Here is a 26,147-nt window from a genome sequence, read left to right on the forward strand (position 1 = left end):
TTAAGAGATTAATGTTCAGACTTTTGCATATTATAACCTGGAACTTGGATGTGGGAAATAATTAGATCCAAAAGATAGTTTTAGCAACATAGCGCAGATGCTACAGAACACTAGCTAGCTGTATAAGATTGTGTGCTACGCTAACATATTACTTCACAGGTATTACTGGCTTGTACTTTTACATCCATAATATTATAAATTGACAGTTTATTGCTGGTCTGTGGTTTTACAGTGCTGTAATTTTTAAAGATTTCGTATTATTTTAAGGTGAGCTTAAAGGTTACACTACTATGAAAATCACACAGCTTCAGTGTGACATCAATAAGAAAAACTATAATTTCATAGATATTGTTAATAATAGTTGTTCATATTAAAATATGTATGAACTTAATACATGACCTAGACTATTAATTTAGCACAAATCCTGTCATTTTAATAAATATTACATGAAATTTATAAAAAATTGTTGCTGCTCCAGTTAAGCTCAGTTTGCTCTCTTTAAGCTCTTCCACATTGAACGTCTATGTAAATACTTCATAAACAGACTTTAAATATTAACTGATGCTTGTCACTTTAAGTTAAGTTAATCGATTTTCTATGGATTCTTTCAACTCAAATCTGCAGACTGGTTCTGATCTTTGGCAACAAGCAAACAAGTAAATCTGCGGAAAATCGGGGCAAAAATCATGTAGTGTATTCCAGCCATAAGAGACTATAGATAAGCTGACATCCATTTAACAAGAGGTTTCATAATGAGGCTAGTTTCTGTGTTCATCCCCATGAATTAAATGTTTTATTGATTTGTTTTATTTGATTTTTGAATGTGTGTTACTTAGCTGAACGTGGACTAGCCTAGATGCTGCAATGTGCTTAAATGACACTTCATTATGAATATATTATTGATCAAATTGAATGCCTTGTTGCTTGATTTTAGTGTTCTGTTTTTTTTTTTTGTTATTGACTTTGTAAATAGTATATGTTTACAATTATTCTTAAAAAAATTTCCTTAAAATAAACAAGAATTTTTTATAAAACATGATGTGAGATTAATGGGAACAGGGGTGTGCTTAAAGGGTACAAAAATGTACCCATTAAGCACATCCAGACTTTTTTAATTTAATGATGTATATCTTAATTGAAATGCTTTTGTCATTTAAAATAAAATTAAATAATTTTGTGTGAGAGATTAATATTTTATTTTAACATAACTTTTTGTACTGAAACCAATATCTTGTGCACTAAAAATGTCTCAGTGTAGATTTTGGTGAGCTTAATAGGTATGTTTACCCTATATTAAATGTATATGCATAAAATACATGAATAAATTAAATATGTTGTTATATATTGTAAATAAAAATATTAATAAATTTTAATATTAATTAACATTTATTTTTGATTTATGCTATATATTTATTATATTTTAATTCTAAACTATATAAAATTGTATATTCATTTAAAAACTATTAATTTATGCTATAAATATATTTATTTTATAATAATAATTATTATTGTTATTTTTCTATTTATCCTTAAGTCTATCCATCTATTAATCTAACTATATGTTTATTTATTTATATATTTAGTTAGTTTAATTGCAATTAATGTATCAGATGGTTTTGCTATACTGAGCTGAAGGGGCTTGACTCGTCTCCTTTGGGTGGCTGTGGAAATGCATGGCAGGGTGTTTTTGTTTTTCTGAAAACTGGTTTAAGCACTACCTGTCTCTGTATCAGCATTTTACTTTTAGTAGGGACTTCAGCATTTTATTTATTTATTTAATTGGGAAAATTTGTGTTTTAGCAGTTTTTACTGGTCATTATTTTTCTGAGTGAACTACAGACCAAATGAGTGAACCAAATATGAAGGATTCTGCAGTGGTCATTGACGTATTTCCTCTGTGTTATGTTTGTCTGACTGCCTTCCTTTTCTGTCTGCAATACAGCAGGTCATTTCCCCCATCTGACATTGTCTCAGGCAGTCTTTATAGGACCAGCTTGTGTTTGTTTTTCATTCTTTGAAAAGGATTGAGATTGTTCCTGTATTTGAAAGATAAAAGACACAGAAAACGAGACTTGCCTCTGTCACGCACTGCACCCATACAACAAAAACCCCAAAAAACACACCTAGAAAAGAAAACTCTGGCAGTACCCTAGTACAGTGACTTTTCAGATAGCAATACCATGGTACCACTTTGACATATTATGGTACTGAATGTTCACCAGAAACAAAAACCATGATATTTTTTAGTACTTTTAAAGAATACTATCATGGTGACTGCTCTGACTAATACACGTTAACAGACACAGGATATGAGACATTGTTAATCAGGAAAGTCTGGTATAATCGTGTTTAAATGAGTATGATTTGTGCATTTTTGGGAATAATTTTAATTTTACTTCCATAATTTTGGAAGTAGAAAACGCCACTCCATGATTTAGATAGCAAAATTGTGGGCTTGTGGCTTAGTGGTCAAATATCTGGGCTGCCAACTCAAAGGTTGTCATTGAGTAAGACTTTGGAGTGACTGTCACCATAGTTAAATGATAATTATGTTGTTTTGGATTGGAAAGTGTCTGTTAAATAGCATTTTAATGACCCCTTTCTTTTGTCGTTTTATAGATGTGTGGTGGTGCTACTGAACCCTAAGAAAAACAAACAGCATCATATCCTCAATAGCTCCAGGTAAGACTTTCATACTTCTGTAACCAAGCGCAACATGGATAAATGTCACCTCCTATGGCTCATTAGCTGCACAAGTGTACTACACTCTTAAAAATAAAGGTGCTTTATTGGCATCTATGGTTCTATGAAGAACCTCTAACATCCATGAAACCTTTCCATTCCACAAAAGGTTCTTTATACATTCTTTAAAATAAAGGTTCTTTAATGGGATCAATGGTTCCATGAAGAAGCATAAACATCTGTGGAACCTTTCCATTCCACAAAAGGTTCTTTATAGTGGAAGAAAGGTTCTTTAAATTAAAATGGTTCATTTAAGAACTGTTTACTGAAAGCTTTTTTATGGAGCCCAAAATGGTTCTTCATCACTGGAGGGGGAAAAAAACAAAACCTTTTGGAAGTTTTATTTTTAAGAGTGTAGTGCACAAAGGTTCTTCAGATCATTAAAATGCTCTTCACACAAAAAAATAAATGGTTCTTTTAAGAACTGTTCACTGAAAGGTTCTTTGGAGAACCCACAATGGTTCTTCTATGGCACTGCTGTGAAAATCCACTGATAAATACTTTTATACTTAAAATAATGACTGTTTTACCAAACTGGCTTCCCAACACACAAACCCCGTCTGCAACTGGTTGACCAAACAGATAGTCCTGTCCCAAACTCATGCCACCGCTTGAGTAAATATTGCAGTGTTGGGATGCTCAAACATTGTAAGCATTGGGTGACCAGACGGAGAGGAAATCTCTCAACTAGCAGGATGCATACACTTCAACATTGTCCAAATACTTCCGTCCACTCTCTCACAGGAAAACCATCACTACGGTCTCCTTCTCTCCTGATGGCAAATACGTGGTCACGGGCGAGGTGAGTACTCAATTCCTCAGTATATCTGTGCTTTGTGGTTAGATCACATGATCTAGTAGGAAGTCAGGAGCTCTGGAGCAGTATTTCATACTTAGATAAAGCTGATGTAGGCGGGCTGTATGAAAATAAAGTTCTCTATCTTGCACCTTCAGGCCTGCATTCTGAAATCCCTCTGGGCAGTGACTAACTATCAGTGTAATTTGTCTCTTGTCACAGTGGAGTCAAGTACAGACAAATGTGATGACTACTGCTTTCCTTCCGCAATTCTGCAGCACTAACGTTTGGATTAGAGGAGATTTAACTGCTTTGACTGCAGTATAGAAATCATGCAGAAGCATGCAAGTTATGTCCGGCTTGAAATAAAACGCAGTATTGCAACCTTCAAAATAAAACTACATGATTGAAACAAAAAATAACAGTATCAAAATATTTAAAAGCTTTAATAATTACTTACTTGGTTTAAAGACAAAATGAAATGTATTTGGCAACACATTTAACTTCTGTAATCTAACATATTATCTGAAATCTTAGCAGGGAATAATGCAGAATGGAAGCTGATTTTGCCTATCAGGATTTGATTGTATCATTTGGTCAACTTGATTAATAATACCAGGTTTTATGCTTTATGGATGCTTGTGTTATCCACTATGATTTTTTTTCTTAAAGGGACAGTTCACCCAAAAACGAGCATTCGGTCATAATTTACTCACTTTCATGTTGTTCCAAACAGTTTCGGTGACCATTGACTTCTATTGTATGGAGATATTGTTCAAAATGTCTTTTTATGCTTCACAGAAGAAAGAAAGTCATGCAATGACATGAAGGTGGTTAAATTAATTTTTTTTATTTATTTTATAATTACATTTTTTTTTTTTTTTTTTTTTTGGTGGACTATCCCTTTAAGGATAATGTGCATTGATGAAGTGTCCATAATTCTGGTCAGCTGGCATGACAAAAGTGAATGGAAACAGTAGTGTGAACAGTGACCAGAGCTGTTTGGACTTTGTTTGCAAGACTGAACATGAGCACAGATCCTGTCTGCTTCTCTAATCCGCTAAATCATGTGGACAGGTGATTTGTGTGCGTGCGTGTGTGTGTGTGTGTGTGTGTGTGTGTGTAGGGTGGGGGGGTTGTACATTTTGTGTGTGTGCGCGTGGACAAAAAAGTAATCCTTTCTGTTTGAGAGGTGTTTCTTACTCCAGCATGTGAAAGTGATGTGAGTTTATGCTTACTGGCTGCCTTGGCAACAGGCGGCACCGTGCCAACCTGCACACAGACTGTGTCTGCTGTCATAAAAAGGTGAAAGCGAGAGTGCCAAGAAAGGGCAAGGAAGAGAGCATGTAGAGAGGAAGAGAAAGAAAATGTGCCCGAAGGAAGAGACAGAAACAGTCTGAAATCGGCATATGTCTGTTCACTGTAGTTTGACCTCTGACCCCCGCATTCTCACTGTGAAGCCCCTGCAGCGCTGAATGCTGATCAGATGTTAGTCTCAGCCTCAGACGTTCTAAATTCTAAATTCTGTCAGTCTGAAGGTCTGGCTATGTGAGACTAATCAGACGTTTAATTCACAGTCTTGAATTAAAGCAGGATGTTGTGTAATATAAATCAGAATGAATCTTCATTAATTCCTTTCCGATACATGATCTGTCTTGATTGGAGTTGCGTAACGTGGGATTGAACTGACCTGTCTCGACATCTACGTTAACGTGTTGCACAAACAAGCACTGCACAAAATGGAAAGGTGCTTTGAATACATGCTTGCAATACATCAAAATATAAATCCAAGGTTCCCACAGTCGGAGAAGGTATGAAAATATCAGGGGATAAAAATTGTGTTTTTCTGGCCAGGGAAAGTCGAGGACATTTCTATAATATATAACATACATATACTTTACTGTGCTTCATTCATTCATTCATTCATTCATTCATTCATTCATTTGAAAGATGTCTCTTATCCAAGGCTGCATTTATTTGATCAAAAAGTACAGTAAAAACAAAACAAAACAAAAACGTAATATAATATTGTGAAATTTTATTACTATTTAAAATAAATGTTTTATATTCCAATATATTTTATAATTTAATTTCTTCCTGCGAATTTTTAGCACCATTACTCAGAAATCATTCTAATATGCTGATTTGTGGCTCAAGAAATATATAAATTTTTATTATCAATGTTGAAAACAGTTGTGCTGCTCAATATTTTTGTGAAAATCTTTTTTTCAGGATTCTTTGATGAAAAGAAAGTTTTAAAGAACAGCATATATGTTAAGTAATAGAAAACTAAAATGATAAAAAATGATAGTAAAATTATAAATGTCCTTATTGTCACCTTTGATCAGCCGCTTTTGATTAATGCATCCTTGATGAATGAATGTATTGATTTCTTAAAAAAAAAATCTTACTGACCACAAACGTTTGGAAGTTAGTATGTATGTATATATTTATATATGTTGGTTGTATGTTTCTAAATATGCTACTTTTGGTTGTTAATCTCGTAGGTATTGCTCTTGTGTTGAGATTGTCTGGAGTAAAGCATGTTGACAGCCCTCATAAGTTCTTTCTCTCTCTCTCTAGAGCGGTCATATGCCGGCGGTGCGAGTCTGGGATGTGGCGGAGAGGACACAGGTGGCGGAGTTACAGGAACATAAATACGGCGTGGCGTGTGTGGCTTTCTCCCCCAATAGTAAATACATCGTCAGTGTGGGATACCAGCACGACATGATCGTCAATGTCTGGGCCTGGAAGGTGACTAGCAATATTCGTACAGTTATGAAAGATGGCTTTCATTTAGTTTGTTTCATTTCTGCTGTTTGGATAACTAGATTTGCTTTTCCTGAAGGTAATAGCAGTGTTTGCAATCCATCAAAGGAATGGTGTTAACACAAGGCAACACTATATTTGTAGTGTAAACAATATACATTATATTTTATGCAGTATATGCTTGTAGCTGAATTTAAAGGAATAGTTAAGCCAGAAATTAAAACTGTTCTCACCCTCAGGCCATCCAAGATTTAGTTGAGTTTGTTTCTTCATCTGAACAGTTTTGGAGAATTGTAGCATTACATCACTTGCTCACCAATGGATCCTCTGCAGTGAATGGGTGCCATGAGAATGAGAGTCCAAACAGCTGATAAAAACATCACAATTATCCACACAGCTCCATCAATTAACTTCTAGTAATGCAAAAAGCTGTGTATTTGTAAACAAATCCATCAAATCCATCCTCTATCTGAAATAACCTTTTTTTTTTAAGTGAAAAAGTAATCTTGTCTGAATCAGGACAGAAATATGCACAGAGAAAAACACTGTTTTCAAGCAAAAACAGTCTAAAACAGTTCTAAACAAATATGCTGGTGGATTTTGATGTGAGAGGACAACAGGGGATGGACTTTTTTACTGGTTACTGCTTTCACGCTTCCTGTGTATTATTATGCATTTTGGCCAGAAGTGACCGTTTAAAGTTAAAACACCTTAATTATGGATTTGTTTCTTACAAACAAGCAGCTTTTTGCTTCACAGTATGTTAATTTGATGTACTGGAGTGGTGTGGATTATTGTGATGTTTTATCAGCTGTTTGGACTCTCATTCTGACGGCACCCATTCACTGGTGAGCAAGTGATGTAATGCAAAATTTACATTTCAAATCCGTTCAGCTGAATAAACACATTTATCTACATCTTGGATGGCTTGAGGGAGAATACATTTTCAGCACATTTTCATTTTTGGGTGAACTATTCCTTTAATGCAGTTCCACCATGCATATTCTGTGTTTACCATGGTTTTCCCCTTATGATTGTTGAACTTTAATTTAACCAATAATCTAAAAAAAAACAGGTTGTGATTGATTGAATATTTGTCTCTTTGTCCTTTCAGAAAAATGTTGTGGTTGCCGCAAACAAGGTGTCCAGTAAAGTGATGGCTGTGTCTTTCTCAGATGACAGCTCGTACTTTGTTACAGCCGGGAATAGACACGTGAAGTTCTGGTATCTTAACCACACCAAGTCGTCCAAGGTACACAGTGCTAACGTGGCAGATGACAGCTAGCCTTATCTCGACCAAATACAGCTTTTGATCTTTCTGGCTGACTTTCCGTCTCTAACTCTCACTTACCGTCACCACAAATGTCAAACCTGACCACAGCTGAAAATGTCATGTCACATGAAGTGCTAAATATTATCCAGGTCTTAGGTGAAAGCCTCATAAATGTCATCTCTCACAGGTGAACGCTACAGTACCGTTATTGGGACGCTCTGGTCTTCTTGGAGAGCTGCGGAATAACTTCTTTAGCGATGTGGCCTGTGGAAAGGGCCGGAAGGCGAACAGCACCTTCTGCATCACTTCCTCTGGGCTGCTCTGTGAATTCAACGACAAAAGAATGCTGGACAAGTGGGTGGAGCTCAGGGTGAGTGAGGAGGATGCTGATTGGTTGATTGTGTAGTCTGTCACAAATATGCATGAATGAGTGGGTGCAATAGAGCTCAATAGTTTGGTTCAAAAAGAAATTTTTTAGATGATTTTAGCTCCTATTTTATTCAAAATACATTTCAAAATAGTTACTGTTTTCATGAATACAGGTTTTTGTAGTGAACACTAGATAACATTAGCTACACTGAAAAAGATAATATTTAGAAAATTTTCACTAGTAAATTTCACAAATAATTACAAAGAAATGGCAAGTAGCTTTCTAACTATTTACATATATTTGGATAATATAGGATGTTGTATCCATTAGGGCGTAAAAAAAACTGAATTTATACGAAAAAACAATTTTTGCAAGCTGGTTTAGTTCAGAACTCTATTGGACAATTTTCTAAAATCTCTATGGAAAATGAAGTGGGAAAATAATGAGAGGTCACTGTTGAGCTCTATTCCTTTAAATAACATGTTTGTGAAAAGAATGTGCATGAAATTAAAGCTATTTTATACTTGGAATTGAACTTTAAAAGTTGAATTGTCACATTTTTAACCCCCTGATACGTAGTTGAACTTTGTTTAGGCTTCCCTGTCTGTGTGTTTTGTGCTTTATCCATGTTTTTATCCGGAGGGTGTTTCTAAGCTCTCGGCTGTGTTAAGCAAGAGTGGAGTGTATTAATTACTAATGCTGCTGCTGCTGCTGTCTAATATTAGTCTGTTCTGCTTCTCCTCTCACACTGTCCAGAAAAATGACAGTTTCGCAGTAAGTTTCACATCAGGGCTACGGATTCAGCTGTCACGTCTCATTGTAAAACTCATTAAACGACACGTCACAGTGCTGCTGTCAGTCATGCTCACCTGTACATTGGATGTTTGACCTCATTACATTCACTTGCCAGTTATCACTCAAATCTCAGACAAAGCATTTCACATTAAGTATGATGAGGCCCACACAGAATCAACACCCACAAATTTTTTAAAAACCCATCATTTGCTTTATTCACTGCATACACCGCCCCGTGTGTTTAAAAATAAATAAATTAAGAATTATTATTATAATTTGTTGTTGTTGTTGTTGTTGTTGTTATTATATTCATTTTAACTTAATTATTAATTATTATTAGTATTATTTCATTGCATACACTGCCCCTTCTGTGTTTAAAAAAATAAGAATTATTATTATAATTATATTCATTTAAATAATTATGTATTTAATCGTTTTAATTGATTAATTATTAGTAATTAATTATTTAATTGCATTTTAAAAGGTATTTATTAATATTTGAATTATGTTTTTAATTTTTACAATTAATTACTAGTATTAAGTATTCAGTTGTTTTGAAAGGTTATTGAATAATATTAACATTTATTTTTTACAGTAAATTTAATGTTTTAGCATAAATAACCCCAGATATGAATATACCAACAGGACATTTCTTAATGTTAAGACAGACAGAAAAAACATCAGATAAAGTAGTAATATCGATTTAAAGAAAGTTCTGTTGTATCTCACAAAAGAGAAGCGGAAGACCTTTAGAAACCTGTGAGAACTAGGCAGCCGTGTTGTGAACTTGAGCACATGATTTAGAGCCGATATGAGATCTCGATTTGACTCCTCACAAACTGTCAAAGTGGGTCATGGATAGAGCAGGTGGGTGCTGCACAATTCTGCTTTTGTGGGACCCTTGAGCCCACTGCACTGAGAAAACAAGAAAGAGTCAGAAGAGTGCCAGAAAGAAAGGGATACAGAGAGGATGGTAAAGGATACAAAAGCCTCTCTGTCTAACAGTTTATCAACTAAAAGAACCCCAGGATCATTGTACAACTTGATAATCTACAGATGAACTTTGGTCTCTTGAGTAAAGCTTATTTAGCAAATAGTCCTCCGTGTCCTTATCTCAGTAAATTAAATAGGATATTTCAGTGAAGGAGGCTTATATTTGAATATTAGATTTTTCTCATTAGGAACAACTAACAGCCCATGGAAAAACACACAAATGAGCTCTTATCTTCTCACTTTTAACCTGCTCAGGCACTAATAAATTTTCTTTATTGCCACCTGTTTCATATTATTTTTATGTTTGATATCTCATCAGATTTTATTTGCGGTTTGTGCATTTCCCGTGCAATTATCAGTGGAATTTAATAAGACATCTCGTTTTAATGCACAGAGCTCTCATTTTGTCTCATTTTTCGATTCACCCAACAAAATGACTTGGCCCACATGGTAAATATGCTTTTGGGTAGTTGCTTAAAATTTAAATGTGTTGTTTAAATAAAATTATAATAAAATTTAATATTATATATAAATGCTTTAAATAATAAATATCAATAAATTATTTTACCCCCACAGTCAATGCAAAAAAAATAAAAAAATTAAATATATGTTGATAATTCTAATATTATAATTTAATTATGATTATAACATTAATAATATAATTTGTGTGGGCTCAGTAATAACTTTAGTCTTAGGATTAGTCATTTAACTCAATTCCTCCATTTTTCTCTCTCTCAGACCAGTATGGCCACGTCTCTGTCCGTCAGCGAGGATCTGATCTTCTGTGGTTGTGCTGATGGGACTGTGAGAGCGTTCAGCCCCACTGACCTGCACTTTATCTGTACGCTGCCTCACCCTCACAGCCTGGGCACAGACATCACCACTGTTACTGAGGCCAGGTAAGATCAGCCACGTTAGTCTTGGTACAAAAAACTTAAAGTAGCATGTATTACCTTCACTGAACTATGGTACCACCATGATACTTAATGTGATTGCTCAGAATCAGCGTAAAATATAAGAGTGTAAAATCCCTTTGTCAAAAGTCAGAACAGCAGGATAAATGTTTTCACTTGGAAATCTCCAGAGATTTTCCTACTGGATGAGCTGCTTTCTGGTGTCTAGCATTATACATATGCAAATACCCAGAAACCATCCTGAAATCTCCGTCTGCTTTAAGATTCAGAGTGGATTCATGTAGTCGATGAAACGGCTTAGCCATTGACATCTGTTTAGCATTCCCTGCTTTCCCTCCAAACTGTCAAACACATGAGACCTCTTAGTCCACCGCTCATAAATATGCAAAGACACTGCTGCAAGGCTGAGACAGAGCTGTTGACCTCTATTATATATTATACTGTTCAGGAAAACTGTTTTAAGACACTGAGATGTGTCTGTGTCTTTTTGAGCCTACTACAAAAAGAAACAATTCTGTTCACTTTTGTTATTTTCTTTTATTTGTCTGTAAATGCAGGGATGGTCTCTATTCTTTCCAATTCATGAAATGTAAATGGAAGCCATTTCATAGAAAGACAAATCATGAACAAATGTACCATAAAAAAACTGGCCCATGCATGCCAACGGATACACCACTCCCAGAATGCACACAGTCATTCTGTCTGTCTCTTTATAATTGGCAGTAAATAGCAGTGGTCTAAGTGTGGGTTCTGCTTGGAAACGTTTTCTTGTGACACTTCCAGAAGACCTTTAGCGACCTCTCAGTACAGCTGTCTTTACTGTCCCTCTATTATGATCTCTTCACAGCCATCTCTTCGCCTACAAGGAAAACGTCCGCTATCCTGACGCAGTGGCCGTGTCCTATGACCCCACGAACCGCTGGCTGTCCTGTGTCTACAACGATCACAGTCTGTACGTGTGGGATGTACGTGATCTTCGTAAAGTGGGCAAGGTTTACTCAGCGCTCTACCATTCGGCCTGTGTATGGAGTGTGGAGGTGAGAAAAAGGGCATGCATTTTAAACTTTAACTGAGATGAAGTAAAATAAATTTTATTTCAACTATTTACCAAGGTGACATGCCAAATAAGACAAACATTTCATGCAAGCATTAAGGCGGTGATGGAAAGACAGTGCTGATCAGGTGGATGTATAAAATGAAAAATGAAATAAAATAACAAAAAAATACAATAACATAAAATAACAAAATAAATTATAATAAAATATAAAATAAAAATACAATACAACAAAATGAAAAATAAAATTAAATTAAATCAAATTAAAAATCTGAATATATAAAATATAATTCAAAACCTTAAATCATTTTCACTTTTGGTAAACATAGTTCATATATAGTTTACTTTTACCTTCAAAATTAATTTAATGCATTTCAAGTACAATAAAGGTTTTTAGGATTATGAGAAAATTAGGTATTCTGACTTCTGAGACGTGTGTGTGTGTGTGTTAACATGTTTTTGTCCTTTTCATTGTGTTGTGTGTTGACATTTTGCCTGCTGAAATAATGTGAGGCAGGTCTTTTGTATTTGAGCCTTGTGTTTTTGTATTATTTTTGTAAGGCTCGATGTGAACTCATATGAGGTTATTGTATTAATAAAAACCCACCCGCTGTAGGTTTCAGTCTTGCTTGTAACTGTTGTACCTTGTTTTATACCTGTTATCCAGTCAGGAATGTGATGAGTTTGCTGTTTTTGTACCAGTCGAATGGTGTTTTACTGTGTTTTCGTTCACTGTGATACACAACCTGTGGGATTTGTTGACATGCAGTGTATACTGTATTTTCAGGTTGTGTCGTGGCTGTGCTCATATCAGATCACATGATTCATGACTGTGACTTCCCTTTTGGTTTGTTGTGTCTTTCTTTAGTTGTCTGGCATTTTGTGACCTCATCAAAGTTCCTGAAATATGTCCATAATTACAGGTCAGGGTTATTATAACTAAAACTAAAACCATAAAAAACAACTTTAACAGAAATACAAAAAACAGCATATCTCATTTTTGTTTAACTTAAAGTAAAAGAAGTAAAACTAAATAAGCTAAAACGAATAAATAAAAATTATTTATAAGAAGATATGTTTTAAAAAACAAAACTAATAAAAATTCCAAAATATTAAAAGTAACTAAAATTTAAGTGAAAACAAAATATGAAAATGAAATGTAATTCAAAATATAAAAAAAAATGATACAAGGCCTAAATATATAATCAATGATAAACTGAATTATTGTGAATATAGTGCCAGCTAAAGAGTTTTGTTGCACAATAATCATCAGACAGCTTCAGTTTAGTGCTGTCAAACGATTAATCGCGATTAATCGCATCCAAAATAAAAGTTTTTGTTTACATAATTTGTGTGTGTTGTGTATATTTATTATGTATATATAAACACACACACATACAGCATATATTTTGAAAATATTTACATGTGTATATATTTATATTCATATAATGTATATAATATATAAATATATTTAATAAATAAACGTTACATATTTTTCTTAAATATATACATGCATGTGTGTGATATATACATATATATACATACATACATAAATATACACAGTACACACACATATATTATGTAAACAAAAACTTTTATTTTGGATGCGATTAATCGCGATTAATCGTTTGACAGCACTACTTCAGTTATTGAAAATATGCCAGAAAATACCTTATTACTTTTAAATAGTTGTTAAATAATAAAGACACATTTTCAATAAAATGCTATCCTATTCACAGCCAGAATGTACTGTATATGTCCCTGTGTATGACTTGATGGATATTGTCTGTATATATAAGGAGGATGCTTGATTAACGCCCAGTGCATAAGACCGCTCCTTTGTTTTTGGTTGATAATGACCTAATAGAGTTTAAATGCCACATTAGAGTAAATACACCTGTATTTGTTTTTATGTGTGAGTTTGTGTGATGTAATGCTTCACTTCTCATTCCTTTGTCCTGCAGGTGTACCCAGAGCCGAGGGATGGAGAGCAGCCACGTTTGTCTCCCGGATCGTTCCTCAGCTGTTCTTCTGACAATACTATCCGTTTGTGGAACACAGACACTCAGAACACCACCCTCAGCCGAAACGTCATCAGCAATGTGAGTTCAAGACTTCAAACGAATCCATTTTTTAAATATTGTAAATAGATACACTATGCAATAAATTGATCAAAAGTGAGCATAAAGATTTTTACATAACGTTATAAAACATTTATTTTTTAAGATAATAAAAAAAGGGAAAATGCATTATGGTTTTAACAAAAATATTAAGCAGCACAATGGTTTTCAACACTGATAATAATAAGAAATGTTTCTTGAGCAGCAAATCAGCATATTAGAATGATTTCTGAAGCCTTACTGGAGTAATGATGCTATAATGTTCAGCTTTGTATCACAGGAACAAATTACATTTTAAATATACTGAAATTTAAAACTGCTAATTTAAATTATAATAGTATTTCACAATATTACTGTTTGTACTGTATTTTTGATCAAATAAATGCAGCCTTGGTGACCATAGGAGACTTCTCTCAAAAACAAACTTTTAAACTGTAGTGTATTTTCTGTTAAAAACAAGTATCATACTTGGGGTATTACTGTGAACTGATACATACAGTAATTCTTTCATAAACTGCATATTTTCATTTAAAAAATCAGCTACAGTACTATCAGCAACTCTGCCCTTTAAAGGCATTTAACTCGCACGTCAATCATTTCACTTATCATATCAAATGGCATTAATTTTAAAGAAAAAAATCTAACTTTTAAAAGCAAAACTAGAGAAGTTTCAAAGGCCAAAGACAGAGAAGTTTGTGAGATAATAAATGATAAAACTGTAGAAATACTGTTCAGAATTAAAATGGACACTATATCATTGTCAAACCTCAGTAGAAGTTGGTTAAAAGTAATTGCAAAAATTGCACGGAAATGTTTACTTGGTTATGATTTGGTAGATTTGCAGATTACGCTTGCTTTGATATTTTATTAAACATAACAATATTCATGCATTTTAAGTGATTTAAGTTTATGTATCTGTATAAATGTAATGAGCAAGTCACAAATGATAATTTTTTCGTCACCAAAGGACCTCCAGAAGGTCATTTATATGGACAGCAACACCTCCACCCTGCTGGACACGGATTGCACCATCTCTGAGAAGGCCGACCCACAGACCTCAGAGAACCGGACAGGCATTAGGACCATGTGCGTGAGCCCAGACGGGCTGCACCTGGCATCAGGGGACCGCAATGGAACACTGAGGTCTGTTTTTCACATGTCTGCTTAACACTTCTACACTAATTGATTTGAGTTAATTGATCCTCTGAGGGTTTTAATGGAAAGGACAATGTTTTTGTGTACTGGGTACCACATGCATGTGGGAAAAATACTGTATGTTACACTTTCTATGAAGACTGTATGTATTACAAAAGCATTCTCAATGCATACTATGACATTTTTAGTTAAAAAAAACTTCACGATCAGACCCTCACTGAACTTCTGCTGTTTCCAGAATCCATGATTTGGAGAGCATGGAGGAAATTCTAGACGTTCAGGCCCACGACTCTGAGATCCTGTGTCTAGAGTACTCAAAACCCGAGACTGGTGAGTGCTGAGTGTTTTTTTATTTATTTTTTATAGATCTGTAGCTAATTAATTCTGCACCGAGGTGCTGCTTAATGCCCCAGTAAAAAAGAAGTGCTGATCCAGCTCAAATGCTCAGCAGATGCTCTGTAACCTTGGAGTCGCCACTTCACACACATGCCACCAGCAGTGTTTACAGCTAGTTTTTCCAGTGTAAACTTCACAGGTTCAATTTAAACTTGGTCATGTTTTCAATGTTAAGATACACTAATCTTAAGATGTTTCAGTGTTCAATGTCCCAGCTTAATGTACAGAGACAACAGTTGTGGAGTTGATCTTTCTTTAAAAAGTGTAAATAATATGACTCGTGTGCTGCTTTCAAAACCAGCAGAACACACAGGCTATTGGCTTAATTTTGGGCAGGATGACCTGTTTTTCATGTTCAGGAAACCTGTTTGAAAAAAATCATAACATTTTGTGATGCTAGTAGCACAGAAATCAGCTTTAAGCACTATCGATAACATCTGTGACATGCGGTCAATTACCAAAGAAAATTATCCTTGTGCTTCAGGTTTTAAAAACAACAAAAATCACGCATCAGTATGCACTGTGTATAAACATTTCAAATATGCAACTATCAATGGCACCATTTTTTGTGGTAATCAACAGCTTGCCACAGATGCTGCGGATAGAGCTTTAGTTATTTTTCAGAGGAATTGAAAGGAAATGTAAGAGCTTCAGGTATCCATTGAAGAGTGCAGATGCTGACGTGACATGATTAGAGGAAACTGACATACCAGTAATTGTTGAGTAAACAATAGTTGACCCAAAATGGCAAGATAATATCCCTCAGAAGCCGTCAGTGCTTACAAAAAAATGTAGCAGTACCCTGGTACAGTCATATGGTATAAATAGAATACCACGGTATTATCATTGTGATAATATCCCCAAAAAAATCATGGTTCTGGGTAGTTGCTAGGAAGTTACTTAATTAGATACAGCTTGGGTCCAGTGTTATTTTAGTTTTGTTTATATACTATTATAGTATTTATTTATTAATTTTGTGAATTAGTTTTATTTAAGAATTTTGAGTTTTTATTTTAATTTTATTTTAAGTTTTAGTGATTTTGTTATAGGCTTTTATCATTTTATTTGTTTAAAAAATATTTCTGTGTTTTAGCTGTAGTAATTTTTGTATTTTAACTTCACCTTATTTTATTTCAGGTAGTTGCCAAGGCAACATTTCTTATTCTTGGTTAATTTTTTTTTTTAATTGATTTTTTTTATTACATTTTAGTTTAATTTTATTATTTTACATTTTAGTTTAATTTTCATGCTTTATTTTTTTATTTACTTCAATAAAGAAAACTATTTTTCATTTTAAAAATTAAAATTTTTACTTTTTAATTTTATTTTTAGATTTATTTCAATAAAGAACTGTTTAATAGTTTTTGTTTTAGTTAACAATAGCAATAATACTTTGGTCCCTTTTTCAGTGTAAATCCATCCTTATTTTTCATCCTTATTCTTCCCTATGACAGCGAAAATGCCTCCAACCACCCCACTAACTAGAATAGTGTAATTCTCTCCAGTTTTCTGAAGCTCTTGAGGCTCTGTGCAGGGCTGGGGTTTAGAGCAGGCGTATTGAGAGTCATTATCTTCCTGTGTTAAGTGCAGTTCAGTGTGAAGTTGTGCTTAGCATGTGTTATCCTTAGCTGGTGGTTTATATCAGGCTCAAGGCCAGACATTGAGTACAGCTCGATGAGAAACAGAACATCTGCTAGAGAACACATAGAGGTACACAATCTCGCCTTCTTGCTTGCTTTCTTCTCCTGCTCTTTCATGACACTGTGATAGGGTTCTCTCGGTTTAATAGACCATTGATCCCACCCACTATAACAGGTCAAAAATGGCTTATCAACCATAATCTGCACAGTATTTAGAGATTTTCTGCACTGAATTATGTGGAATGGATGTAAAAAGGGCTAATTCAAAAGGTACTAGCATGCTACTAAACTGCCCAGTCTGCATTCCAGATACAGTATCTGTCTATCAGACCGTCTGTGTCTTCTGTAGATTTGCTCGTTTGGTTTCAACATGCACTTCAGAAAACAATTGCTTCATTCTAAATGGCCTGTAATCCTCACGAACTGCATTTTGATTAGTTTTTGCAGTGAAGAACATCACATTATCATTTGTGTGTCTGCTCTGCAGCCGTAAGAATATTGAGAGCTTTCAGACGGGAATCTCTTGACAGAGATGAATGCTCATTTCAACATGATTTGGCTCATTTCTTCTGCTTAGTGTTGCAAAAACATATCATGTTCTGTTCTTGCACTTTAAGAGGCATTTGCATCTTTTTCTTGACTGTGTGAAGTCACACATGAACACAGCGTGTTAGTGAATCAGCTTGTGGTGTGAAAAGTGTGAGAACAAAACCAGAAGCCACTCTCAACATGGCTCTGGATATTGAACTTTTAAACACTATTTCAGAAATGCAGTATAGCTGGTGTATCCTTACAGAAATGTACTTGGGGGGCTACTGGTAATGGTATCAGATGATAATACAATGTCATATGTGACCCTGGACCACAAAACCAGTCATAAGTAGCACGGGTATATTTGTAGGAATAGCCAACAATACATTGTATGGGTCACAATTATAGATTTTTCTGTTATGCCAAAAATCATTAGTCATGTTTAGGGATGCAGCGATTAACCGGTTTTACAATTAACCGCGCTTTAAAACGTCACGGTTAATTAATCGTAAAGGCTCCGCTACACCGAGTGTTTCTGTTGCACGGAAATGAACTGTTGAAACTTGCGCAAAACGAAAACAAAGTTACACTAGCAGTGCATCTTAAAACGCCGTGCTTATCAGAGACACAGAGGCTACTAGATTAACTATGACAGAGGAACCAAACAGCGATCCTTTATTTCCACCAGAGAAATGACTGAAGTCGATAGTGTGGGACCATTTCGGGTCCACCAAGAATGACCAGGGCGTCATTTAAATAGTGTCGTAAAAATTGCTGTTAAAGAGCGAATACATAAGGGATAATGCACGGCTAGCCAACCAGTTCTCGCTGTGCAATAAACGATTTTAATGCACGACGTGAAGGCAAGGACCACCTGACAAGATGTTCATTCTGCCCGCTTCAGAGATGAAGTAGTGCGGTGAGAGAGAGAGGGCGAGAAAGAGAGAGAGAGAGAGAGAGCGTGTGTGCATCTACGCGTCACTTTAAACAATGAAGATTTGAGTTTAGTTATTTAAACAGTCATTTTACCCCCTCTTTGCTGATTAATATAATGTAGCAATCCAGTATCTATAAGCTATTTTATTAATGAAAGTCGCTGGGCAGCGTTGACAACACGTTTCTGTACTCCTAAATGTTTGTGTGGGCAACTCGATCTACATCTCACAAACCAAAATAATAGACATTTTCTCAGGCCATGTGTAAAATCAGATGAATAAAGATTATTAAAATGAATAAGTATGGATGACAGTTGATTACAATAATAGTTTAGTTTATTCCCCTCGTTAGTAACCGTGTCCTCTGTGGGATAAAGTTAATATTAGTCTTATATTAATAATACTTAATTAATATTGTGATTTATCATCCCTGTTATGGTATTATTCATGTCAATTTATTTTTCACCATCTTTCCAAGTTCTGTACCTCAGGTCCAAAAGAAATGTAGAAAGAATATACAAAATGAAAACACCAAATACGTTTGTGATCTATTTCCATTCGTTATTTTCAAAAGAGAAATACTGACATGGATGTTCACAGAGCAGAGGTCACGTTTTTTAATTCCAATAGGAGAGATGGACTTTTTTTGTGCTGTATTATTGGTTACTGTGTTATTTCTGTTTCAAAAGGCAGCAATCAATAACACTTTAATATCTAAAGAGTGTTTATGTGATTTTATGTTGTGAAATGAATACATGCATAATCGTAATAATCGTGTAACCGTGATTATTCCTCAGACTATAATCGTACCAACAAAATCTATAATCGTTGCATCCCTAGTCATGTTCCATGAAGATATTTTGTAAATTTCCTACCATAAATATATCAAAACTTCATTTTTGATTTGTAATATGCATTGCTAAGACCTTAATTTGGACAACTTTTAAAGGCGATTTTCTCAATGTTTAGATTTTTTTTTTGCACCCTCAGATTCCAGATTTTCAAAAAGTTGTATCTCGGCCAGATATTGTCCTATCCTAACAAACCAGACATCAATGGAAAGCTTATTTATTCCGCTTTCAGATATATTGACCCTTATGACTGGTTTTGTGGTCCAGGGTCACATATGGTATTAAATGAACACTGTATTCATGTACAATGCCATTCAAAAGTTCATGTAGAATGGAGTCAGTATTTTTTTTTTTGGCTTTAAAAAAAAGTCTGTAATTATTTGATCAAAATACAGTAAAAACAGTAATATTCTGAAATATTATTACAATTTAAAATATCTATTTTCAAATATTTTAAAATGAAATTCATTAATTTGATTTTTCAGCATCATTACTCCAGTCCTTAGTGTCATCATTCTAATATGCTGATTTGCTGCTCGAGAAATATTTTTTATTATTATCAATGTTAAAAATGGTTGTGCTGCTTAATATTTTGGTGTTTAGGGCTGAAATTGTTGGCCACCGCCAGCAGAGACAGACTGATCCATGTTCTGGATGCGGATCGGGAATACGGCCTCCTGCAAACACTGGATGAACACTCTTCCTCTATCACTGCTGTCCGATTCGCTGGTGAGACCATGACAGCCTTGCCAAGTTTTATTTAACAACAAATGATGGAAATGTTCATGTGTGACTGTGACATCTTTGTTTTTGTTTCAGCTAATGATGGGAAAGTCAGGATGATCAGTTGCGGTGCCGATAAGAGCGTCTACTTCCGCACGGCACAGAAGGTGAGACCACTTTTTGTCACATTTAAGTGTTAATTATTCACCATAATCTATAATGTTTTCGTTGGACATCTTTAAAATTGAACGAGTGGCATTTCTTCCATTGAGTCCTGACTCAGAGCTGTCAGATTCCTCAGGCCTCGAGAAACTGTTTCCAGAGCTTCAAAGAACACCTGATTTAAATAGACACACAAGCACTTAACACCCGTCTGCAAATGAGATGCCAACAGCCTGTGATTAAGTGCGAGACACAAACAAGCACTTCTGACGTCCTAAACGAATCCTGAGATATCAACTTGGAAGAGTCTCAGTATGTTTCTGAATGAGCATTAAGAATTATAAGCTACTGAGATGAATTCATAAAACATTTAGTATAATTAAATATTTTCCAGTTAACCGATATTAACATCAAAATGGCTGAGAAGAATAGTTATGTAATAGTTATAAAAATGATCAATGCATATGGTGGTATTGAAATTGTAGACAACTCCTCACGCAGAAGACATTTTTTCCATGTCTCACGTTTTAATAATTTGAGTTATTTTCTTTGTTTTCCTCTGAACTCCTATATTTTCCTATTATACCCTTACACTGTAATCTGCTTCTCAAGACCCTTAATCCAAACATAAAACCAGATTAAGGTGGACAATTGATTTAATAGTGGAATGAACTTATGGAGTGCACAAGTCTTGAGGAGCTTGTGCAACTGTAATATAGGCCACTGAAAATCACCTGCAGAACTTAAATCAGTTTAATTCTGACCTCAAAATGTGACCCGGGACCAGGGATCATTAACAGACTGCTTGCAAATCCACAATATCATGCTTATAGATAATTTTCATTCTCGTTTTGGAGAAAACATCCAGGAAGAATAATGAACTCATTAACATTATTATAAATTATTAATTATTAAAAGTGTTAAAGTAGTGTTTATTTGCACTGAACTAATCATTAAACATGCCAAAACAGACAGAGGAGGGAACAGCGTTCACGCGCACTCATCACATAGTAAGGAAGACTACTCTGTATGACATGGACATCGACCCCACAAGGAAATACGCTGTTATTGGATGTCAGGATCGCAGCATCAGGTTTGTTTTCTTTTCTTTTTTGTTGCAATGTTGTTATTAATAGTAGTAGTAGTAGTAGTTGTTTATTATTATCCTGTCCTTTGTGCACCTCCTAGTTGAGCCTGTCTTCCCGGAAAATACAGGCAATTATTTTGCTAATGTGTTTGTATCATTGTGAGCACGTGTTTTTATATCTATATTTACATCAATGTGTTTTAATTTCTGTAATTTAATAATTTCACGGTGTCTTGACTCAATTATGAGGTTATGACTGTATAGACGGTTGTTATATATATCTGGACCTCATCTGACAGGTGTTACAGTCATCTGTAGCTGTGCTCACAGCGTTAGCAGTTTATCACTCAGGTGTTTGTACAGTAGAATGGCATTAGAGGCTTGACTGGTTAATCCAGTCACATTTAGCATGTTGTAGACCATGCGCACACACACACGCACACACATGCAGACGCACACACACTGAGTCAGCCTGTCTGTACTGTCTGAGACACCTGACCAACTAAAGCCATTAGACACGATCTGATTGTCTCATCATGTGATTGTTTTACTTGGTGAATGTCACAAAAATGTAGAAGTCATATTTTAAGTCTAAAGGGAAAACTAAAATGATATTTTGCCTTTTTTTTTTTTTTGTATGACATTATTTTCATGGTAATTAAACATTTTCCCCCAATTTTCCCCAACAAATTTTACTTTTGAGATTTTTTTGTGTGTAATTTAGTTTTACTGTATTGTATCACTATATTACAGTATTTTATAATCATCAAAAACTGATATCTGTACAACAGATTTTAATATAGTGTATTCATTTTGCGTTATATTAAATAATATACATTTTTTAAATAATATTTTAAATAATATACATTTTATTTTTTGTACATTGTAGTTATGGTAATTTTTAAGGAAAGTAATATTTTTATTTATTAGTAGTAGTATTATTATTTTTTATTTTCTTTAATTACCAGGACATGTTTTTGGCAGTTTTGTGAGATTCACCCTCTTGCTGATTTGACAATTTTCAAGTTTTGGCACTTCAATATTGGCACTCTTTTGCTCATTGTGTTTTGTAAGTCTCACTGTGCTGTCCCACACAAAAGGGCAACATTAGGAAGGAACCAGCACAGCGCATGACTTGCAACTGTTTTCCTTTTGTTCATTCAAACTATGACTGCAAATTTATTCTGCACTGTGGGCAAGAAAAATGCCAGGAATGTCGTGGATAATACAGTCGGCCATTTACTGCCTTTGTCTCATTCTCACTGGAAGCAGCGGCAATGAATGATCTTAAAAGAAGAAGGCCTGACCTAAACAAATATATCAATAGTCTCTAGTCAGTGCTGTAGGCCTCTGTAGTCTGTACTGGAGCTCATTCTGGTTTTTCAATGCCTCTAATGGGCACAGACTCTTTTTGTTCCTCGTGTAAGTCATGTGAAGCCTGAGGGGTTCATTGGTTCTGCTCCTCCCAAAGCTGGCAGTGCACTTGTTTGATCCGCTGTAAGGAATGACAGTTGAAGGCACGAAGGCGTAGTGCCTCCAGGTGGCTGAAAAAAGAAGGGTGTAAAATACAGTGCATAACTCTGCAGCGCATTTGCCAAATCGAAAAAGATTTAAATGGTGAAATTATACACTTTTAGATTTTTTCCCCCCAGGCCAATTGTTATGTTAATCAAGGTTTTCTGAAAAAAAAACAGTCATTATTCAAAGTTTTGGGCTGGTAAGTTTATGCACACAAATTCTGCTTTTATTTGATCAAAGATACAGTAAAATACAATAAAATATTATTACATTTAAAGTAACTCTTTTTTTATTTTCATATATTTTAAAATTGTATGGGAAAGCTGAATTTTCACCATCATAACTCTGTGCTTCAGTGTCACATGATCCCTCAAATCATTCTAATATGCTGATCTGCTCAAGAAGCATTTCTTATTATTATCAATGTTGCAATCGCTTAAATATGAAAAAAAAAAAGAAAAGAAAAAAGTTTCTGCTACTTTTTTTATTTGCAGGATCTTTAACATCTGCAATGGCAAACAGAAGAAAGTCTACAAGGGCTCCCAAGGGGAGGACGGGACCCTTATCAAGGTAGGCAGACCTTGAATGAAAAGATTAAGTGTTAAATTAATTCAGATACTGCTTTTGAGCTCAGTCATATGCTTACTGATATGTCTGAATGTGTTTATCAGGTTCAGACGGATCCTTCTGGTCTCTATGTGGCCACAAGCTGCTCGGACAAAAACATCAGCATCTTTGACTTATACACTGGAGAATGTGTGGCCATCATGTTTGGCCATTCTGGTAAAATAAGCTCTGCGTGTGAGATTATGCAACTATAATGCTGTATTTTAAAGAAACCCTTTTAAAGCATTCTAAGCACTGTGTTGTTGTCCTCTTTCAGAGATTGTAACAGGAATGAAGTTTACTAATGACTGTAAACATCTGATATCTGTGTCGGGAGACAGGTAGATATTCTGAAATCATCAGTTTGTCAGATGAAGAATCCATTTTTTAATCGGCTCACCATTTTACAATGTTAAATTTGCCTGCTGTTGTGTGTTCAGCTGTATCTTTGTGTGGAGGCTTTGTCCTGAATTGACCATCAATATGAGACAACGGCTTTCAGACCTGAAACAGAGCAGCAAACCTGTTCAGAAGACCCCTCCAAATAAACAACACACACTTGGGTATAAAGCCAGTCAGTTTAATGTGTTGCTTTTGCAATTACACAAGTCAAAATGGTGATTTTATAATGTTTTCTGGTTTGTATCAGCACAAGGAAAGAAATCCACAGTGTCCCGGTCATTGGCACCATGTCGTCCGACAGTGACAAAGACGTGGAGGAAGAGGAGGGCATTGAAGAGGAAGATGAGATGTTCCCTCACCTGTCATCAGGCAGCAGTGGTGGCGAGGACACAGGTAATGTATCCAACACTCTCCAGCAGTCTTACTAAACTGGTTTGGCTAGTTATATATACTGTATCCGGCTCTTTTGGGTTGGGTTTGGTCACGTTGTGTGATTTTATTGGGTGAGACTTCTTCCAGATGTTTATTTTAAGCTTTGTGAGCTTCTAATATTAGTGTTTGTTTCTGTTGCAAGGATCATCTGAAGAAAAACACAACACACTCAATTCCCACATGAAGAAGGTAAGAAAGTCTGTGACAAGTTTGCAGAATTTTAGATTTGATTCTCTCATTTTGATGATGCTCTTTAACATACATTCTCTCTCTTACCACCAGTCCAACAGTTGTGAACATGAGGGTTCAGGTCCACGACCAAGACGGCGCTGGTCCAGGCGATTGGGTAGTATGGATCTGAAGGTGAAGTCCATGCTGGACCTGAGGCAGCTGGAGTCGTTCGCCATGCCTCTCTTCTCCAGCAAAACCCAAGACGCTCATAAAGATCTTCCACCGCCTAGGAACCAAGAACTGGGCAGCACCATCAGTCTGCAGACTATTGCCGCATGGGTAAGCTTTATATGAAAATAAAACCTATAGGTGCACTTCTAACTTTAATATCTAATGTGATATAATGTCAAATATAGTCTCATGGAGCTAAACTTTTCACTATACCTGCATAAATCTGCTCCACTTTGCAGCTTAAACTGATGATCCAGTTAATTTTTTGGATGAAATTCAAATGTATGATGCAACAATAATAAACCAGCATGCAACAAAGAGGAAACTCATTAGAATAATACTGCAGTGTCTTCAACAGGTCTTAGATATAATACAGACAAAATAGAATCAAATGAGAATGAATAAAGCTCTTGAAATTATTGCCTTGTATTTGTGCTCATGAATGCAGACTGCTTTGTTTGTTCTGTCTCTTTTTGACTTGTGTATCTTCTCTGTAGGTACCTGAAGAGAATGAACCAGGAGGACAAGCACGTCCTCATTACATCAAACTGTCCCCTCAAACCCCAGAGACAGAGGTGCTGTATCCTGAGGGATGTGAAGACCAAATCAGTCTTGCTGGAAGGTCAATAAAAACAGTCTTAGTAGCTTATTTTATTTACACTATAGGTGTACATTTTCAATATACATTGATTAATTCTGACAACCTAACATTTCATATAATTTCACACAAAAACAGAAATTCAGTCATCAGTTACTCACCCACACGTTGTTCCAAACCTGTACGAGTTTCTTTCTTCTGTGGAGCATAAAGTTACTTTGAAGAAAGTTAGGAACAGTTGTGAGACATTTCTCAAAGTATCTTCTTTTATGTTTAAGAAAATAAGTCGTACAGGTTTGGAATGATATTACAGTGAGTAAATCGAGACAGAAATTTCATTTTTGGGTGGAGTATCTCTTTATTTGAGCAGTTAGAATTAATAATATGATACAAAACCGTTTTGAGATGATCCTCAAATTCCTGTCCGCTCCGTTCTCTTTGTTTGTGCGTAGTGAGTATCAAGTGAAAAAGTTTCCCCATGGAGTGAAATGTGCTAAAGTGAATTCTTGCCCTGAGAAGCAGAGTCCAGACAGCGCCTGCTCTATGGAGTATTCCAGCAGTCGTCTCTCAAGCCCCGAACACCCTGGAGAAGGTATTTAAAAAACTAAAATAGAAGACTTGCACAATTATTTCAGAAATTGCAATGGGTCCTTGATGAGATAAAGGAGTGTATATTTCCACATGTTCGCTGTAGACTCTGAGCCGACTGAGCCATTGAGTGTAGATGGAAACTCATCAGAACTGGATATGGAAGATCTTGATGAGGAAGAGGAGGACAGCCTGAGGAAGAATGAGGTTCAGACTCCTGTACCTCAGGCCCCAGACCAGGAGGCGTTTCTCAACAGGCACTTTGCAAACCTGTCAGACCTCAATAACCCTGGTA

The 26,147-nt window shown here is 35.3% G+C and overlaps 1 protein-coding gene across 4 annotated transcripts in view; it reads left to right on the forward strand.

The window, feature by feature from the left end:
• The window catches only part of mapkbp1 (mitogen-activated protein kinase binding protein 1), a 54,131-nt gene that overhangs the window by 21,389 nt on the left and 6,595 nt on the right, over positions 1-26,147 (forward strand). For 3 of the 4 annotated variants that reach the window (XM_058749061.1, XM_058749063.1, XM_058749064.1), the window contains 24 exons: positions 2,620-2,682; positions 3,487-3,544; positions 6,122-6,292; positions 7,422-7,559; positions 7,768-7,950; positions 8,707-8,724; positions 10,477-10,637; positions 11,500-11,689; positions 13,671-13,808; positions 14,794-14,969; positions 15,220-15,311; positions 19,938-20,063; positions 20,154-20,224; positions 21,191-21,312; positions 23,319-23,394; positions 23,496-23,607; positions 23,708-23,771; positions 23,871-23,993; positions 24,080-24,225; positions 24,407-24,453; positions 24,547-24,774; positions 25,164-25,288; positions 25,717-25,856; positions 25,959-26,144. In XM_058749061.1, coding sequence (XP_058605044.1) covers positions 2,620-2,682; positions 3,487-3,544; positions 6,122-6,292; positions 7,422-7,559; positions 7,768-7,950; positions 8,707-8,724; positions 10,477-10,637; positions 11,500-11,689; positions 13,671-13,808; positions 14,794-14,969; positions 15,220-15,311; positions 19,938-20,063; positions 20,154-20,224; positions 21,191-21,312; positions 23,319-23,394; positions 23,496-23,607; positions 23,708-23,771; positions 23,871-23,993; positions 24,080-24,225; positions 24,407-24,453; positions 24,547-24,774; positions 25,164-25,288; positions 25,717-25,856; positions 25,959-26,144 — 2,954 coding nt within the window. The remainder of the gene's footprint in view (positions 1-2,619; positions 2,683-3,486; positions 3,545-6,121; positions 6,293-7,421; positions 7,560-7,767; positions 7,951-8,706; positions 8,725-10,476; positions 10,638-11,499; positions 11,690-13,670; positions 13,809-14,793; positions 14,970-15,219; positions 15,312-19,937; positions 20,064-20,153; positions 20,225-21,190; positions 21,313-23,318; positions 23,395-23,495; positions 23,608-23,707; positions 23,772-23,870; positions 23,994-24,079; positions 24,226-24,406; positions 24,454-24,546; positions 24,775-25,163; positions 25,289-25,716; positions 25,857-25,958; positions 26,145-26,147) is intronic. The other variant, XM_058749062.1, reaches the window with a different exon arrangement.

This window comes from Onychostoma macrolepis, chromosome 17 (genome assembly GCF_012432095.1).
Source record: "Onychostoma macrolepis isolate SWU-2019 chromosome 17, ASM1243209v1, whole genome shotgun sequence".
Taxonomy (NCBI): Eukaryota; Metazoa; Chordata; class Actinopteri; order Cypriniformes; family Cyprinidae; genus Onychostoma; species Onychostoma macrolepis.